This window comes from Schistocerca cancellata, chromosome 9 (genome assembly GCF_023864275.1).
Source record: "Schistocerca cancellata isolate TAMUIC-IGC-003103 chromosome 9, iqSchCanc2.1, whole genome shotgun sequence".
Classification (NCBI taxonomy): domain Eukaryota; kingdom Metazoa; phylum Arthropoda; class Insecta; order Orthoptera; family Acrididae; genus Schistocerca; species Schistocerca cancellata.
In genome coordinates, this window is record NC_064634.1 from 463,770,184 (window position 1) to 463,790,225 (window position 20,042).

The 20,042-nt window shown below is 42.2% G+C and overlaps 1 protein-coding gene across 1 annotated transcript in view; it reads right to left on the reverse strand.

Moving 5' to 3' along the window:
- The window catches only part of LOC126100476 (NADH dehydrogenase [ubiquinone] 1 alpha subcomplex assembly factor 3), a 35,198-nt gene extending 18,861 nt beyond the window's left edge, over positions 1-16,337 (reverse strand). Inside the window, exons 1-3 of the mRNA XM_049911085.1 lie at positions 16,171-16,337; positions 15,924-16,041; positions 7,782-7,926 (exon numbers count right to left, since the gene is read on the reverse strand). Of these exons, the coding sequence (XP_049767042.1) occupies positions 7,782-7,926; positions 15,924-16,041; positions 16,171-16,241 (334 nt within the window). The 5' untranslated portion in view covers positions 16,242-16,337. The remainder of the gene's footprint in view (positions 1-7,781; positions 7,927-15,923; positions 16,042-16,170) is intronic.
- Positions 16,338-20,042: the final 3,705 nt, after the last annotated feature.

The window sequence follows — 20,042 nt, forward strand, 5'->3', positions numbered from 1 at the left end:
TTCTCGTCACCCATCTGCCCCAAATTTATGTTAATTTCTGTGATATCGGCATTTCTTTTCAGTAATTATAACTTTTCTCCACTCCCGTTATTTTTGTAAACCTTTTATTTTACAAACTGCCTATTTCCCCCCCCCCCCCCCCCCCTCACCTGTCTTCCGTGTGTAATACACTTAGCTTTCGAATCTTATTGGCTCTTGCACCATGTTGTTTCAGTAATCTATGGCTTAGTTATTAGCCTCTCTCCCTGCTTTAAGTTCTCAGGTATTCAAATCCCTTCTGGCACAGGCACCAACAATCAATCAATCTTTCCCTCTCAATCTGTCCAGTAGGTCTCCCCTGACCCAGGATTGTTGGCGACTTTTCTGAAGTCTCACCATTTCCTGAACCATATCAATCCTTTTCTTTCATCCCTCTTCCTTTCCCTTCAGTCCTTTTGCCAGGATGAGCAGCTACTGGCTTCAAAAGCTTGGGTGTTCCCATATCTTTTATATGTGTTCTCTCCTGCCACCATTTGGCGAGTAGATTTTTTTATCTATACATACTACATTATATTTTCAAACACTGATTATCATCATTAAAACAGATAATATAAGAAGTAAAAATATTTAATAACACACCTAGCATCCTCAGAGCTGTAGTGTTACAGCAACATTAAGTGCCAAAACTAGTATATGCAATATTTAAATAAAGTAAGGGAAAGGCAACTATTTACCTACAGAGGACTGGTGTGTGGCACACACTAACACTAGCTTTCGAGCTCTTGCTTCTTTTCTAGCTAGAGAACACACATTCTCACACCCAACCACACAGACACCCAAACATATACAACATTACAAATGTGGACATTCACATTTGGGTGTCTGCAGGTGCGTATTCTTACTAGAAAAAGAGCAAGAGCTCAAAAGCTAATGTTAACTGTTTCCTGTTAAATGTTTCTGTCCACAATGCACCAGTCTTCTATAGGTAAGTGGTTGCCTCTCCCCTATCTTTCATACTTTTTCATCCAGGAATTTCCAATGTTGTTATATGACAATATTTTTTACTTTGATACAGCTTTTTGATGTTACTATTACTGCCAAATTTTTTTATAGCAATGTGTCCGAGAATCTGTGTTGCAAATGGCATTTTGTATTTGATGTCAACATGTAGCTAAAAAGGACAAATTGTGGCTAGAGAAAAAAAAAAAAATCACATTATTTGGACCTGGTATCTTGTGCCCGATTTAGTTCTGTTTATTTATAGTGTTGTCTAGTATGGGTAACACACCTGTGAAAACTGTTGCTACTTCTCAACACAAACAAATATCAGTTGTTGAAAGCACAACAATTCTAAATGAAGAAAATGAGACAAAGATAGTTTCAGAAAAAGTACTCTCAAAGTTTAGGCAAAGGCAAATGTTCTACTCGAATAGCTTGGAAATCATGCCTATGGCATATATTGGTGGATTCTTGAATAAAGATTTACCACACAAGAGGACTTTGTGCAAGAAATATCAGTCAGACTGGAGGTTAGGGTGTATATTACAAATAATGGGAGAAACAGCCCTGTGACCTAGTACGCACACTCTTATGTGCAGAATGTGTGTTTCTTAAACACAACACGAATATCACACTATTTGTAGCCCTCAAGTTGTGAAGTGAACTGCAACTCAGTTCTTCTGTTCACTGTTGTTTGTGGTCATTCTCGAATTTTGAAGGAGGCATTATCTGAGGGATAAGTCTACAATTAAAATGCATTTCTTGTGCACAAGAATACCACATTATTTTTCAGAAACATGTCATAGCCCTGAGCTTTTTTACATCAGCATCCACAAAAGGAGAAGTCTAGAAACGAGTTGCATAGAACGTAAGTAGTCCACGTTTCCTACTAGTATGAACCTTTTCACAACTTTTGTCTCATACAAGTCATACAGTGCAATGCAATTTGTCAAATTTGCCATTAAGCTCTGTGAAGTTCTGATGCACTGTTACAGAGAACATAAAATGAGTACTCTAGAACTGCAAATGGCATACGGAACACGTACCGTAAAAAACGAGGTGGTTTCATTTCCTTAAAATTTCCTGATGCCAGTCACAATTTTTTCCCAATTTACTTTATACACAAGACATTTGGTAAAGTAAGTCGCATACTCAAGTTCATTTTCTTGTAGCACTATAACATCCTAAGTGGGATACTTGCTGTGTTTGAGGAGTTGCATCATTGTGGTGACTGTTGTAATGCAACTACATGAAAATTTTATCATGCCTCTTGTCCTACTGGTATGTCAAAAAGTGAAATTAACTGGACTAACAGAATTTTGTATATCCTCTAACGCAGACACTCACACCTTGCACACAATTCACTTACAAATTATATTAGCACCAATTTTTTCATATTTGATACCATTTCACTCATAAAATATCAGTTCTGGTTTCTTTTATAAAAAGAAGAAGAAGAAGAAGAAGAAGAAGAAGAAGATGAAACAGTAGCAATCAATGAAGTAATTGCCAAGTACAATATGTAAAATACCTTGTAAATATATTTAAAAAGAAAGATGATGAGACTTACCAAACAAAAGCGCTGGCAGGTCGATAGACACACAAACAAACACAAACATACACACAAAAAATTCAAGCTTTCGCAACAAACTGTTGCCTCATCAGGAAAGAGGGAAGGAGAGGGAAAGACGAAAGGATGTGGGTTTTAAGGGAGAGGGTAAGGAGTCATTCCAATCCCGGGAGCGGAAAGACTTACCTTAGGGGGAAAAAAGGACAGGCATACACTCGCGCACACACACACATATCCATCCGCATATACACAGACACCATGTGCGCGTGCGAGCGCATACCCGTCCCCCCCCTCCCCCCAAGGCAAGTCGCTCCGCTCCCGGGACCGGAACGACTCCCCCCCCCCCTCCCCCAAAAACCCACATCCCTTCGCCCCCCCCCCCCCCCCCAACGAGGCAACAGTCTGTTGCGAAAGCTTGAATCCCGTGTGCACGCCTGTGCTTGTTTGTGCGTCCGTCGACCCGCCAGATATATATATATATATATATATAAAATAGAGGGAAACATTCCACGTGGGAAAAATATATTTAAAAAGAAAGATGATGAGACTTACCAAACAAAAGCGCTGGCAGGTCGATAGACACACAAACATACACACAAAATTCTAGCTTTTGCAACCAACGGTTGCCTCGTCAGGAAAGAGGGAAGGAGAAGGAAAGACAAAAGGATATGGGTTTTAAGGGAGAGGGTAAGGAGTCATTCCAATCCCGGGAGCGGAAAGACTTACCTTAGGGGGAAAAAGGACAGGTATACACTTGCACACACACACATATCCATATGTGTGGATGGTTATGTGTGTGTGTGCAAGTGTATACCTGTCCTTTTTCCCCCTAAGGTAAGTCTTTCCGCTCCCGGGATTGGAATGACTCCTTACCCTCTCCCTTAAAACCCATATCCTTTTGTCTTTCCTTCTCCTTCCCTCTTTCCTGACGAGGCAACCGTTGGTTGCGAAAGCTAGAATTTTGTGTGTATGTTTGTGTGTCTATTGACCTGCCAGCGCTTTTGTTTGGTAAGTCTCATCATCTTTCTTTATATATATATATATATATATATATATATATATATATATATATATCCAAAAAGAAAGATGATGAGACTCACCAAACAAAAGCGCTGGCAGGCCGACAGACACACAAACAAACACAAACACACAAAAAATTCCAGCCTTCGCAACCAATGGCCGCCCCGCCAAGAAAGAGGGAAGGAGAGGGAAAGACAAAAGGATATGGGTCCCAAGGGAAAGGGCAAGGAGCCACCCCAATCCCGGGAGCGGAAAGACCCACCTTAGGGGGAAAAAAAGGACAGGTATACACTCGCGCACACACACACACATATATCCATCCGCATATACACAGACACAAGCAGACATTTGTAAAGGCAAAGAGTTTGGGCAGAGATGTCAGTCGGGACGGAAGTACAGAGGCAAAGATGATGTTGAAAGACAGGTGAGGTATGAGCGGCGGCAGATTGAAATTAGAAATTAGCGGAGATTGAGGCCTGGCGGATAGCGAGAAGAGAGGATATGCTGAAGGGCAAGTTCCCATCTCCGGAGTTCTGACAGGTTGGTGTTAGTGGGAAGTATCCAGATAACCCGGACGGTGTAACACTGTGCCAAGATGTGCTGGCCGTGCACCAAGGCATGTTTAGCCACAGGGTGATCCTCATTACCAACAAACACTGTCTGCCTGTGTCCATTCATGCGAATGGACAGTTTGTTGCTGGTCATTCCCACATAGAACGCTTCACAGTGTAGGCAGGTCAGTTGGTAAATCACGTGGGTGCTTTCACACGTGGCTCTGCCTTTGATCGTGTACACCTTCCGGGTTACAGGACTGGAATAGGTGGTGGTGGGAGGGTGCATGGGACAGGTTTTACACCGGGGGCGGTTACAGGGGTAGGAGCCAGAGGGTAGGGAAGGTGGTTTGGGGATTTCATAGGGATGAACTAAGAGGCTACGAAGGTTAGGTGGACGGCGGAAAGACACTCTTGGTGGAGTGGGGAGGATTTCATGAAGGATGGATCTCATTTCAGGGCAGGATTTGAGGAAGTCGTATCCCTGCTGGAGAGCCACATTCAGAATCTGATCCAGTCCCGGAAAGTATCCTGTCACAAGTGGGGCACTTTTGGGGTTCTTCTGTGGAAGGTTCCGGGTTTGAGGAGATGAGGAAGTGGCTCTGGTTATTTGCTTCTGTACCAGGTCGGGAGGGTAGTTACGGGATGCAAAAGCTGTTTTCAGGTTGTTGGTGTAATGGTTCAAGGATTCCGGACTGGAGCAGATTCGTTTGCCACAAAGACCTAGGCTGTAGGGAAGGGACCGTTTGATGTGGAATGGGTGGCAGCTGGAATTCCTGATGTCCAGGCAGAGCTTCAAGGAATCCTCAGAACCTTAGGCCCCCTACAAAACCTTTCACCTGACTCCATCAACCTCCTGACCCCACCAACACCCCGCACCCCTACCTTCTACCTTCTTCCCAAAATTCACAAACCCAATCATCCCGGCTGTCCCATTGTAGCTGGTTACCAAGCCCCCACAGAACGCATCTCTGCCTACGTAGATCAACACCTTCAACCCATTACATGCAGTCTCCCATCCTTCATCAAAGACACCAACCACTTTCTCGAACGCCTGGAATCCCTACCCAGTCTGTTACCCCCGGAAACCATCCTTGTAACCATTGATGCCACTTCCTTATACACAAATATTCCACATGTCCAGGGCCTCGCTGCGATGGAGCACTTCCTTTCACGCCGATCACCTGCCGCCCTACCTAAAACCTCTTTCCTCATTACCTTAGCCAGCTTCATCCTGACCCACAACTTCTTCACTTTTGAAGGCCAGACATACCAACAATTAAAGGGAACAGCCATGGGTACCAGGATGGCCCCCTCGTACGCCAACCTATTCATGGGTCACTTAGAGGAAGCCTTCTTGGTTACCCAGGCCTGCCAACCCAAAGTTTGGTGCAGATTTATTGATGACATTTTCATGATCTGGACTCACAGTGAAGAAGAACTCCAGAATTTCCTCTCCAACCTCAACTCCTTTGGTTCCATCAGATTCACCTGGTCCTACTCTAAATCCCATGCCTCTTTCCTTGACGTTGACCTCCACCTGTCCAATGGCCAGCTTCACACGTCCGTCCACATCAAACCCACCAACAAGCAACAGTACCTCCATTATGACAGCTGCCACCCATTCCACATCAAACGGTCCCTTCCCTACAGCCTAGGTCTTTGTGGCAAACGAATCTGCTCCAGTCCGGAATCCTTGAACCATTACACCAACAACCTGAAAACAGCTTTTGCATCCCGTAACTACCCTCCCGACCTGTTACAGAAGCAAATAACCAGAGCCACTTCCTCATCCCTTCAAACCCAGAACCTTCCACAGAAGAACCCCAAAAGTGCCCCACTTGTGACAGGATACTTTCCGGGACTGGATCAGACTCTGAATGTGGCTCTCCAGCAGAGATACGACTTCCTCAAATCCTGCCCTGAAATGAGATCCATCCTTCATGAAATCCTCCCCACTCCACCAAGAGTGTCTTTCCGCCGTCCACCTAACCTTCGTAACCTCTTAGTTCATCCCTATGAAATCCCCAAACCACCTTCCCTACCCTCTGGCTCCTACCCCTGTAACCGCCCCCGGTGTAAAACCTGTCCCATGCACCCTCCCACCACCACCTATTCCAGTCCTGTAACCCGGAAGGTGTACACGATCAAAGGCAGAGCCACGTGTAAAAGCACCCACATGATTTACCAACTGACCTGCCTACACTGTGAAGCGTTCTATGTGGGAATGACCAGCAACAAACTGTCCATTCGCATGAATGGACACAGGCAGACAGTGTTTGTTGGTAATGAGGATCACCCTGTGGCTAAACATGCCTTGGTGCACGGCCAGCACATCTTGGCACAGTGTTACACCGTCCGGGTTATCTGGATACTTCCCACTAACACCAACCTGTCAGAACTCCGGAGATGGGAACTTGCCCTTCAGCATATCCTCTCTTCTCGCTATCCGCCAGGCCTCAATCTCCGCTAATTTCTAATTTCAATCTGCCGCCGCTCATACCTCACCTGTCTTTCAACATCATCTTTGCCTCTGTACTTCCGTCCCGACTGACATCTCTGCCCAAACTCTTTGCCTTTACAAATGTCTGCTTGTGTCTGTGTATATGCGGATGGATATGTGTGTGTGTGCGAGTGTATACCTGTCCTTTTTTCCCCCTAAGGTGGGTCTTTCCGCTCCCGGGATTGGGGTGGCTCCTTGCCCTTTCCCTTGGGACCCATATCCTTTTGTCTTTCCCTCTTCTTCCCTCTTTCTTGGCGGGGCGGCCATTGGTTGCGAAGGCTGGAATTTTTTGTGTGTGTGTTTGTGTTTGTTTGTGTGTCTGTCGGCCTGCCAGCACTTTTGTTTGGTGAGTCTCATCATCTTTCTTTTTGGATATATATATATATATGTGGAAACAAATATGGTGTGACTTGCCAGATGGGGGTGCTGGCGGGTCGACGGACGCACAAACAAGCACAGGCGTGCACACGGGATTCAAGCTTTCGCAACAGACTGTTGCCTCGTCGGGGGGGGGGGGGGGGGGGGGGGGGGGGGATGTGGGTTTTTGGGGGAGGGAGTGGGGAGTCGTTCCGGTCCCGGGAGCGGAGGGACTTGCCTTGGGGGGAGAGGGGGACGGGTATGCGCTCGCACGCGCACATGGTGTCTGTGTATATGCGGATGGGGGTGTGTGTGTGTGTGTGTGTGTGTGTGTGTGTGTGTGTGTGTGTGTGTGTGTGTGTGTGTGTATGCCTGTCCTTTTTTCCCCCTAAGGTAAGTCTTTCCGCTCCCGGGATTGGAATGACTCCTTACCCTCTCCCTTAAAACCCACATCCTTTCGTCTTTCCCTCTCCTTCCCTCTTTCCTGATGAGGCAACAGTTTGTTGCGAAAGCTTGAATTTTTTGTGTGTATGTTTGTGTGTCTATCGACCTGCCAGCACTTTTGTTTGGTAAGTCTCATCATCCTTCTTTTTAAATATATTTTTCCTACGTGGAATGTTTCCCTCTATTATATTCATACCTTGTAAATATTAAGAATTCATCTGTGTTTAAATCTATAGGTCAAATCAAATTAGTTAATTTATGTAAACTTTGAAGCTAATTTCATCCAAAAGATATGTTACCATTGTCATGTCCCTAGTCATTACAACAACAGCAAAATCATAAGAAAACAAAAGCTCACCTATTTTTGGTTCAAGAAGGAAAAACAAGCAAAGGGAATCTTCATTTATTTCATCTGGGCCTGACACATTCCAGCTGAGAACAGATTTTGGAAAGATTGCCATAGGTCCCACTATGAACAACCCGTTATTGAGTCTAAATCCCATCTGAAACATATTTTTTAAATATAATTATTCATCTTGAAATGGAGGAAGACAGACATGTGCAAACTGCAAAATATTTCACAAAAGCCAAAGTTCCATAAAATATTTGCGGCGATTCTACCACCACTATGTGGAAACTGTATTAGTGACTTGTGTGATGATATGATAATGATGTAAAATTGATTTCCTACCTGAAAACTGCTAAATATCAAAAATTAAATTCTTTGAAACAGGAAAATTCATCAGAATCAGCAGCTACAAAACCATATTACTGCCTAAACACTTAGTAAGTCACACATATTTTCAACATAATACACCCTAATCACAATTCATATCACTTACACATTATATTTGAAAACCACACAGCCAATGTTACACATATTTCATCACCTTTCCAAGTTTCATTAACCTATGAATTAAAATGTCTCAAGGATATTAAAACACTACATGTGCATTACAATGAACGGTGTTCATCTATTGTTCTTGAAAACAAACACTAGCTTCAAGTTGAATTACAGTCTTTGAACAGCACAGCGGTATGCATTAAAGAACACTGGCATGTAGGTATTGAACTATGGCATATGCTGGTAGTCCTTTAGTCATATGACTGTGCAAGTTAGCACTGGCCATAATGGGTTGTGGATCGTGTATTTATGTAAGAGATGGCACACATTTTAAAGCTACAGAAGACCTTATAACATTTCGTGAAGATAATTTGAATTGGCACCTGTCAAACTAATAAAGCTACACATCTCTAAATAGATAGTCATCCTATGAGTGTGCCACTAACCTTGAGAAAAAGTGGACACTTTCAACACATTAACCGAAGTCTTGGAAAGTTCAAACCCCAAAACTAACATAATAAAATGTGGAGACATGGATATTAACACAGGTGTTGTAGGTTAAATTAGTACTAACTTCCTAAATGTTCCTAACACTTTTGTCACGACACAACTGATAAAAAGAAAAGAGAAAATGTTGTCTTTGCTGTGAGTCCAGGCATTGCAACAATATATGTTCTTTCTTCCATAACCTCATAATCTACTCTCACATTCTCTTCACCTCGACCTTCTCAACTCAACAGCAGACCTCCTTGGATATCAATCTTCACCTCTCAGATTGTTCCACGTCACTACTAACAGTACCTCCAGCTCGACAGCGGTCATGTCTTCCACGTCAAAAACTCTCTTCCTTATAGCACTGCCACCCATGGATTCCACATCTGCAGTGGAAAGCAGGAGTTGTTAAAACACTGACAACCTTGCCAGAGCAGTTACTGACAGACAATAATCCTATCCGCCTCATCCATAGAAAGTACTCCCTTGTAATCTCCTTCTCTGATGCTAATAAATCAGTTAATCAGCCACTGACCAGCACTCCACTCGCCACCCAGTATCACCCTGGCCTCAAAAACGTCAACCCCTTCCTCAGGGCTTCAGCTGTCTCTCGTCGAGCTCTGAGATGAGGTGTACATACTCAAAATCCTACTCATGTCACCCAAAGTAGTGTTCAACCTACAGAATACCCTGTCCGTCTCTATTCCAATCCTGCTGGCAATTCTGCAACCCCATGGGTCATTCCCTCATGGTTGATGGGGGTGCAAGACCTGTCACATACAACCTCCCCCCCCTCCCCCTTTCCACATTCCAGTCACAGGCTTCTTGTACAGCATTCTACATGAGCCTGACTTGTAACCAACTGTCTTCTCACATGAGTGCCTAGTCAGAAACTGCATAATTGACCATCCAGTTGCCAATCATAATGCACACCACAACACAAATGACCTCAACAGCTGCTTCACTATGCGAACCATTTGGATACACCCTGCCAGCTCAAGTTTCTGTGAACCATGCTGATGGGAATTGTCTACATAGCACATCTTGCACTCTCACAATTCCTCTGGCCTAAACCTCTGCTAACCTGTTTCCCACTAGCTCAATGTATCTTCTTCCTTCTCTCGTCTGTTACTGCCCAAATCATTCCTACCCTGTCCAGATCATATACTGCCTTCTTGCACTGCTCTTCATCTCCTTGTCTCCGCCCACACGGGCAATCTCTCTCTGCTCCCTTTGTGACCCCTCTGTCTTCCTGTCTCCCTCTACTTTCCTTCCCCACCTCCCTATCTCCCTCTTGTATGGTCTACCATCTAATCTCCACACACCTTGTCATCAAGCCACTGAGTTGCGCTTCAAAAGACCTGCCTCACTTTATTCCACTACCTCCTCCTTGCTTCCTGCATCCTCCCTGTCCCCTCCCCATTTCCATCATCTCAGGCAACTGCTCTCAATAATCTATAATTAGTAATTAGTCTCGCCATAGCTGCAGGAGCGTGTGGCTAGGCATCTGTACTTAAAAAAGCCAGAGCTTGAAAGCTGAAGAATATTGCTACCTATTATGTTTGTCTATGTGCCACACATAAGCCCACTATAGGTGTGTGGTTGCCTTTCCCTTATTTATTAATATGTTCAGGAGGAAAGTTACTACTCATCATATAGCGGAGATGCTGAGTTGCAGATAGGCACAACAAAAAGACTTTAACAATTAAAGCTTTCAGCCATTGGCCTTCACCACACACCCACCCACACACACACACACACACACACACACACACACACACACACACTGTTTGATATCTGCCTGACAGCTTTTCTTTGATCCTAACCCAGTGCTGTTTTCCTTCATTATTATTTTCTTTTGCATCACTATACTAAACGTCCATCCTTCTTTCTCTTATTTCCTGTGTTTCTCTTGTTGCCTTGCAAACCTTCATTCTCCACACCCACGACATTACCAATCGGCAGTGTAGTTCAGTTGCCTGAGACTGCAGTCATGTGGGTGAGTTGCGTTTGCATGTGTGTCTATTGTTGATGATGGCCAGTGGCCAAAAGCTTTAATTACAGAAGTCTTTTTGTTGTGCCTATCTGCGACTCAGTACCTCTGCTATATGGAGAGTAGCAGCTTTCCTTCTCAATATTGTTACATTCCATCCTGGATTTTCCATTGTTTGATTTTATTAATACGTTCATATGAGTTAATGAGTGCTGCTCCTGTCATGTGACTAAATTAACACTGGTTGACGGAGATACAGTAATAGTAGATTTAGGCAACAATGAATTGGCAGACTACATTGCAGAAAGCACTTTTGTTGTGGTGGAAACTGTATCTTTGTTAAGATAGGAACAGGGTCCAAGTCTATAAGCAACTTAAGCTACTAACTACAGAAAAAAAGATTTGAAAACATCAGCATTCACAATAACTGTAGTATACCTATACAAATCCGATGAAGATGTAAATAAAAAATTCTCCAAGACCTAGAAAATACAATAACTGCAAAAAATATGCAAACTTTACTCAGTTTTTGCTGATTTCAGTATAAACTTTGCAAATCAGATAATACAAGAACTGAAATACTAAATCCAGTTACTTTCATGTAACCTAGAAATTACAATATATTCCCCTACATGAGAAACTTCCTGTACACAGCCCACTGTCAATCAAATAATAGTCAATGACAATCAGAAGAAACACAAATTAAAAATATTTAGATCAGGAATAACAAGCCACTATGGCCAGATCATAAGGTTCTACTTGGAAATCAATAACTCGCAGAATAATAAACAATGTACAAAATTAGATCTTATAGTAATTAGTAACATGAAGCATTTAGGTGCACTTAAATCAAGAGTCATGGGTTCAAATTTATAGTCCAGGAAGTATATCTGGTATATTTACAAATGTCTGCTTGTGTCAGTGTATGTGCGGTTGGATATGGGTGTGTGTGCGAGTGTATACCTGTCCTTTTTTCCCCCTAAGGTAAGTCTTTCCGCTCCCGGGATTGGAATGACTCCTTACCCTCTCCCTTAAAACCCACAGCCTTTCATCTTTCCCTCTCCTTCCCTCTTTCCTGACGAAGCAACCGTGGGTTGCGAAAGCTTGAATTTTGTGTGTATGTTTGTGTGTCTATCGACCTGCCAGCGCTTTCGTTTGGTAAGTCACATCATCTTTGTTTTTAGACATATTTTTCCCACGTGGAATGTTTCCCTCTATTATATCCATATTTAATATATTCATAGAGACATTTAAACAATAGTTTGATATAACTTTTCTACTTCAGACTAGCAATTTAAAAATAAGCAACAGAAACAGCTGGACCACTCCTGGTATAAGAAAATACCTGCAGATTAAAAAAGACAAAAGCATATGTTCTTGACTAACACAAGATATATTGGATGTAATTGATGACAGGATACAACATAAAAACACAGGCAAATGGGGAATAAAGAAAAAAATTAGGTTGAAAATTGCAAAACAGCAAAGCAGGAAATGCTAGACAGGGCTGTAGAAGCATGCACGACTAGGGAAAAGATATATGCTGCCAACAAGAAAAGTTAATGAAATTTGAACAGAAAGGACACACCTGTCTGAATATTAAGAGCTTGGGTAGCAACACCATACTAACCAAAGAAGGGAAAGCTGAAAGGGGAAGGAATGTACAGATAGGATATATAAGGGAAATGAACTTTAAGGCAATATTGTAGGAAGGGAAGAGATAGTAGGCCTAGTTGAAGATGAATTGGGAGATATGATACTGTGAAAAGAATTTGGCAGGCCACTGGCAGGCCTAAGTCAAAACAAAGCTCCTGGAATGGACACTATTCCCTCAGAATTATTGAGGTCGTTGGGATACCCAGTGATGATAAAAATGTTCCACCTGATGTGCTGTATATATGAGACATGTGAAACACAGACTTAAAGAAGAATGTAATAATTCCAGTTTTGAAGAAGGCAGAACTCGCAGACAGGTTTAAATATTACAGAACTCTCAGTTTAATAAATCATGCCTGTAACACAATGAAACAAATTTACAGAATAGAAAAACAGGGAGCAGCCGACCTTGGAGATCGTCAGTTTGGGCTTCAGACAAATGTATACAACATATGAAAGCAATACTGATCCTGCAACTTATCTTAACACATAAGATAATGTAAGGCAAACTTATGGTTTTAATATCTGTAGATTTAAGTGCAAAGTAGTCTTTTCTGAGGGTATTTGTGTGGAGTGTAGCACTGAAAGGAAGTGAAATGTGGATAATAAACAGTTCAGACAAGAGTACGTTGCTACAGAAGAATGCTGCAGATCAGAGGAGAGGATGAAAATAAAGCAGTCGTCAGTACAAATTCTTTTGAACACCACAGAGCTTTACTAGGCATGGTCCTATTGGAGATGGTATGCTGTTGCCTTCCTCCATTCTTTGAACTGACTCAACCAGCCAGTTGTAGCAGTGACATACAGTTTAATGTGGATACCAAACCATGGTGCAACTCGGCATTTTTCATATCAACAAACACTGCCACAGGTGGAAGAAGTAATAAGTGATGGATAAAAATCCTAGGATACTGACTGGAATTAGGCTAAAACAGAAATTTGTGGCACACGTTTACTACACGAAATAATGAGACACATCCATATGCATCACGGAACTGTGACTATGGTAATGGACGAGTGTGTGTGTGTGTGTGTGTGTGTGTGTGTGTGTGTGTGTGGGGGGGGGGGGGGGGCTGTTGTAGAGAGAGACCACAACTAGAGTACAGTAAGCAGGTTCAGTTGGCTGTAGGTTGCAGTAGCTGTGTAGATATAAGGAGGCTTGTACAAAATAGAATAGTGTGGAGAGCTGCATCAAACCAGTATCTGAGCTGACAGCCACCACAACAACAACAAAGGACAACACCTAATACAATAATTTAAGGACTGCATACATTTTGCACACGACTATTCAGTACTGAATATGGAATAGTATTTTGATGAAACTGTAGAGCAAGCCACAAATCCTCCAGACTTCCGAAAAAGGTTATTAGATTAGCACTAGCACTGCAGAGTGAAAATTTCATTCTGGAAACATCTGCCAGACTGTGTCTAAGCCGTGTCTCCGTAATATCCTTTGTTCCAGAAGTGCTAGCTCTGCAAGGTTCACAGAAGAGCTTCTGTGAAGCCTGGAAAGTAAGAGATGAAGTATTGGCGGAATTGAAGCTGCAGGGACAGGTTGTGAGTCATGCCTGGGTAGATCAGTTGGTAGAGCACGTGCCCGTGACAGGCAAAGGGCCCGAGTTCGAGTCTCAGTCCAGCACACAGTCTTAATCTGTCAGGAAGTTTCAGCACTAGAAGTAGTTCAGGGAACATCATGCAGAGAACTATTTAAAGAAAACAAAATTCTATGATTCTCTGAATGTACATAATCAAAAATTATGTACTATAAAAGAAAAAATGAATAGTAGTGATCAGTGTATCATCCATACTGAATCTGTGCAATGACAAGTAAATGTCATATACACAGCAGACAAATACGCCACTATTCCAAGAAAGACATACTCCACCCTAACAACAAACTGTATAATGCATTACCAAGTTTAATAAAAATAATAATAGGCATTTACAGATAAATTCAAGCCATCAGTAAAAGATAGCTGGTTGAGCACTGCTTCCACTCTGCGAGGAAGTAAGTTATCTACTAAACAAAATTGAGTAACTTGTTGCTGCAATACTTGTAAAGTGTTCTCAGTAGTTGTATTATTATTACTACATGAAACATAATTGTCATTTACTGTAAGGAATTTTTTATTTCTTAAGAACTAGTCAATGTTACTGTACGCATTACAACACTAGATTTCCAGGACAATTAAATAAAAAATGGTCTGAGAATTTATCGATGAACTTTGAGAAAAGCAATGCACCACAACCACAGTAGTTTGTAAAAGTTGCGCAGTGGACAACATCCCCCCCAGCCTCGCAACATTTTTTGTAGTTTATGTGTGATTATGCACATAATATGCATCAAAATATCCATTAGAGACTTATTCATTATCTACTGCACATTTTCAGAATTTAATTGCAATTTTACTTTTTACAATGAAAATTTGTGGCAAAGTGCATTTAAATATTGCACGAATATAAATATTAGACTACGCAACACATTAGTCTGTTTGGCATTCATTCGCTTCACCAACTCACAATCAAAGACCATTTTTCAACCTAACTAGAAGTTGGGCTGTGATACAGATCAGTGTCACAACAACCAAGATTTCAAGGGGAGGGAGATATGGGTGTAATACTGCACTCTAACTCACTTAAAATGTTGCATGTACCACTACTCAAAGAGTTAACACACGCTAATGACCTAGTATTTTCCCCACATTTCAAATGTGCAATAAACCTTTCATACAAGTAAGGCAGTGATTACTATAGTGTAGGGTACGCCTGGAGCACATTTGCATGAATAAATTACCAGTGCTCTTAACACCATTGCCCAGCAGCAGAAGCTTTTCCATTCTTTCAAATATGTCACACTGAAATTGTAAATTTAAATTGACAGTGCCAAATGTCCTGTTTAAAATGCTTGAAGCATTAAATTGTGTGGTTAAACGGCTCCCACTTTTCATTTGACATTTACAATTGGGAAAATGAGCTGTGGTGAAATGAAACTTTATTTAACATTGCCTGAAATCCAGGTAGTAGGGAAGCATCGACTGATAGGCCAAGTCCTGAGACATCAAGGAATTGTGAATGTGGTGACGTATGTAGGTGGGGGAGGTAAAATCTATAGAAGGAGGCCACGGATTTACTACACTGAGCAGATTCAGATGGTTGGAGGCTGCACGGTTATGCAGAGATTAGAGGCTTGCAGAAGATTGACCTGCATGGAGAGCAGCACGAAACAAGTCTTGGGGCTGAGGACCAGAACGACAACAGTCAACGAGATGACAACTTATTAAAATACATTTCTGTATTCTTAAGGGTGCCCCCTTCATAGGAGCCAAAACACGGCTGGAATTTAATATGGAATCCGCTCATAGTTCTTTGGGGAAAGTATTAGGCCTACTCTCGGTTGGGTTCATGTAACACATTTTTCAGATGTTAGGAGCGTTCAGCATTGACTACATTGTGTATAACTGTATATTCAGTCTCTGGTCTCTCGAATCTTGAGTGCAAAGTTAGTGAGCATTTACCTGGCTGTAAGAATTAATCATTAAGCCTAGGTCAAATTCTCTATTGAGAATTTGCACAGTTGTCTTGCCATCTGGATCATAGCTGTGCAACGAAGGAGGAGTCCGGAAGTAGTTTCTCCTAACAACAGAAAGTAAGTCGTGTTCACGAAAACTGAAGTAATCGCTCCTACAGTTTTATATCCACAACCCAATAACCGGCAAACACAGTGATTTATACGCTACATTTCGCGTAATAATGAAAGCATACCCCAGTACAGTGACATGCCTCCTACTGAGCACTGCAAACCTCCATGAGAGGTTTGGAACTAAACTAAACATAAATAACACAGCAAAAATCCACACAAAAACGACTACACAAATAACTTAGCTGCTGCAACTGGTTTCAGCAACCCGCCAGACTTCAGAAGCAATGAAATATCTTTCGTGGTGAAGTATTTGGTTCCTTTGGACTACACGAGTGATCTCTATACAATGGAGATCACTGGACTACAAGTTCCGCGGTTGCGATATGTCGATTATCTCGTTGGTAAACATCTACTCTGCAACATGTAATGTGAATGCCAGAGGTTACTTCCAATTGTGTAACGTGAGCAGCGTTTCCGCACGTTCCATTTAAGTATGGAACGAGGAAGAGTAACCCTTAAATGTTTCCGTGCTTGTTGTAATTATTCGAATCTTGTCTTTGCATAACCTACGGGAGCGATGCGTAGGAGGCCGATTTCCACTTAGGATTACGAACCGTCTTGCTTTTCGACGCTGTTTTTAATGTCCAGCTGGCATTTTTGCTTTTCAGAAAATGTTCGGCTTTTTGGTAGCCCAACGAAGTTGTATTTCATCATCTACAGAATTTCAGTGCAGTGTAATTGGGCAGAAGTATAAGCTGTAAACAGTTGCTGTATGTTTTTCACTAAATACGCTACTAATGGTGTAATTGTTCGGAGAAACGTGAAGATTTTCACAAGCATGAATTGAGAGCTTTGTTCATGTCTGCGACCCACCAGGGTGTATACGGCCCGGGACATCCGGGAGATCCGGGAAAAACCCGGGAATTTTTTCATCCGGGACAAATCCGGGAAAAACCCGGGAATTTTTTTAGAATTCCGGGATTTTTCGTTGTTTTAGATTTCAGTTAAAGTTTTGTAGGTTTGACGTTAAGATCTGATAAGCTGACAAAGAACTTTAGTCCACTACTGCCGAATAATACTGCAGCAATGAAACATAGATCAGAGAATAACACCAAAATAAAAGTTTAGTTGTATAGAAATGGGTAATTTACACAATGCACAGACCAGTTTGCCGACACCGAAAAGCGTCAAAGCCTTTAGGTCGAAGATTATGCAGTACGTCCGTAACAACTAATGTGCATTCGATGTGCGTCACGTCACAATTGTTTACATTTCTCACAGATCACCAGAAAATATTACGAATAGGGGCTTGAGATGCGTTACTTACAAAGTAAATTTCCACGCAAGATGATTTATGTTACGTGTGAGAATGTGCAGTGAATTTCTTAAATCACAGGGCGTTATAACTCTCATTGAAAACGTAACACTTTGAGGATCAGCCATTTGAAAAATGTCGGGGCCAGAAGATAAGTCATTTATGCCACTATTTAAAATTTTACTGGCACATTTGTATTTGATATGACTTAACGTGCAACACACACTAAAAAAAGACCGAGCTTCAAGTTAGTTTTCATATTTAATGTTGTTCTTTCATAGATAAAAAATTATGCAATCGATGGCAAAAAGTGTAATTGACGTTCAAAAAAATGTGCAAAATGTGTTACTGAGCAATGTCACAAGTCTCTTCATGCCAGAACACTTCGACTTTTCTACACAACTGATAATCATTTTGGCACGATTTTAATTGCCAAATTAGAGCCTGTTAGTAGGCCTACGGACTTCCTATCATTGTAGGACTAATAACAGTGGATGCCAATAGACGATGCAGTTCTCGTTCGTACATACACTTCTACTTACGAGTTAACCGCTGTAGAAACGCACTTTGCTGAGTTGAGCGAGCTCGGCCTATCTTCGTAACGTACGCGCCGCGGCCTGTCTTTCTCGTAGGCCTCGTGCTCTGAATAACTGCCGTCATTCGCTAGCGAGATCACGTGATGTGAGCTATGACTGGCTGACAAAAGTGCATCGCTCAACGCAATCTCTGTTTTAGAGTTTCGGAAGCTACCGTGCTGTAATTTGTGGAATTTTTGTATATACTTTCGCAATACGAAGATAAACTTTGTGCATATTGTCTCGCATCAAACAACTTTCCAAACGCATTGTTTTTCCTGGATTTCGTTTTCTAAAGTGCTGGGACGTCCTCCGCCGGTATAAGACCTTTACGATTCAAAGGACTGATAGGTTTTACAGCTCCGAGGGAAAGCATTATTGTTACTTAACACGGATGTATTTTCACCCGCTTTATACGTAATTTCATCCGGGAGAAATTGTGTTTTTAACCGGGAAATCCGGGAAAAATCCGGGAATTTTTTTTTCTTGTCCACGTAGACACCCTGCCCACGCGATATTCCATCCCGAGGCTGCCAAGGAATTGTGTTCCCTGGTCGGCTAACGTTCATGACATCGCCGTATTGGTAACCTTCATGACTTACGTCTGTTCTAAGTCAATAATTCATTTATTTATTCGTCCATAAACCATTCAGTACAACAGTATTGGACATATCAGATACATTACGTAAATAATATATACACACAGGGCGAGTTTTTTATTTTGAGACAACGAAATATCTCATAAACTACGCATCGGATTAAAAACTGGAAAAATACGTGCTGAATATCTTTAGAAGTGCTATTCGGCCATACCTACGTTGACCCCCCTCACTCCCAACCCCACTCCCGGGGTGGGAGCAACTTTGAAATCTTAATGGAAACATCCTATTGTTACCGTCAATTCGGACTTGCAGGGAGAAGTTGCGTAGCTTCAGTATGTATCACGTTTGTCGTTACGCGATGAATGGCGCTGTGATCCACAAATTACAATTAAGTTCCAAAATGCTATTATCTTGAGCAAAATATATTAGATAAAAAAAAATAAAACCAGAGGTGACCAGCAAGTGTGTAAAAAGCTTGTGTGAGGCGTATCTCCTCACCAATAGGGTGCTCGTTTGAGGTACCGTATTGTCTCTCCTCAACAGGGTGTTTAACAAAAAAGCAAAGTACCGGTACGCACTTGTAAACAAGATCCTACCTCAGCACCAACTGGCTAGGGTACACTCTAATACTACGCTGAAGCGTAAGAGAAACTGGTATAAGCATGCGTGTTCAACAGTGATCTCTATAACTGGATGGCGAACTTCGGCTGTCACAGCGTGCCGTCGTCTGTTAGCGCCGCCATATTGCAGTTAGGCAAGAAACTGTATGTGATAGTGGTGGGCAGGAAATCGCGTATCTGTTCGAAATCACAGTGATTGAGAAGTCACAGATATCACAATAACAACTTTACAAAATCTAACTGCGATTTCAGTCACAGTTAGCAGTCGCAAGTAGCATTTCACATTCAACGCCGCGAGTCATCTGTTGGCCGAATTCCGTACTGCTTTCTGCGATTTCAGTGACAAATCGTGGCTAGACGTCGCAAGTAGCAACTAAAAAGCGCAGTTAACAGTGCCATCTGTTGGCCAAAGTTCGTACTACGCTCATCTCTGCGACACGCTATCGAGTCTAACTGCGATTTCCGTGACAAGTCGCAACTAAGAGTCGCAAGTAGCAACTAAAAAGCGCAGTTAACAGTGCCATCTGTTGGCCAAAGTTCGTACTACGCTCATCTCTGCGACACGCTATCGAGTCTAACTGCGATTTCCGTGACAAGTCGCAACTAAGAGTCGCAAGTAGCAACTAAAAAGCGCAGTTAACAGTGCCATCTGTTGGCCAAAGTTCGTACTACGCTCATCTCTGCGACACGCTATCGAGTCTAACTGCGATTTCCGTGGCAAGTCGCAACTAAGAGTCGCAAGTAGCAACTAAAAATCGCTGTTAGCAGTGCCATCTGTTGAGCGAAGTTCGTACTACGCTTATCTCTATGAGTCTAACTGCGATTTCCATGACAAGTCGCAACTAAGAGTCGCAAGTAGCAACTAAAAAGCGCAGTTAGCAG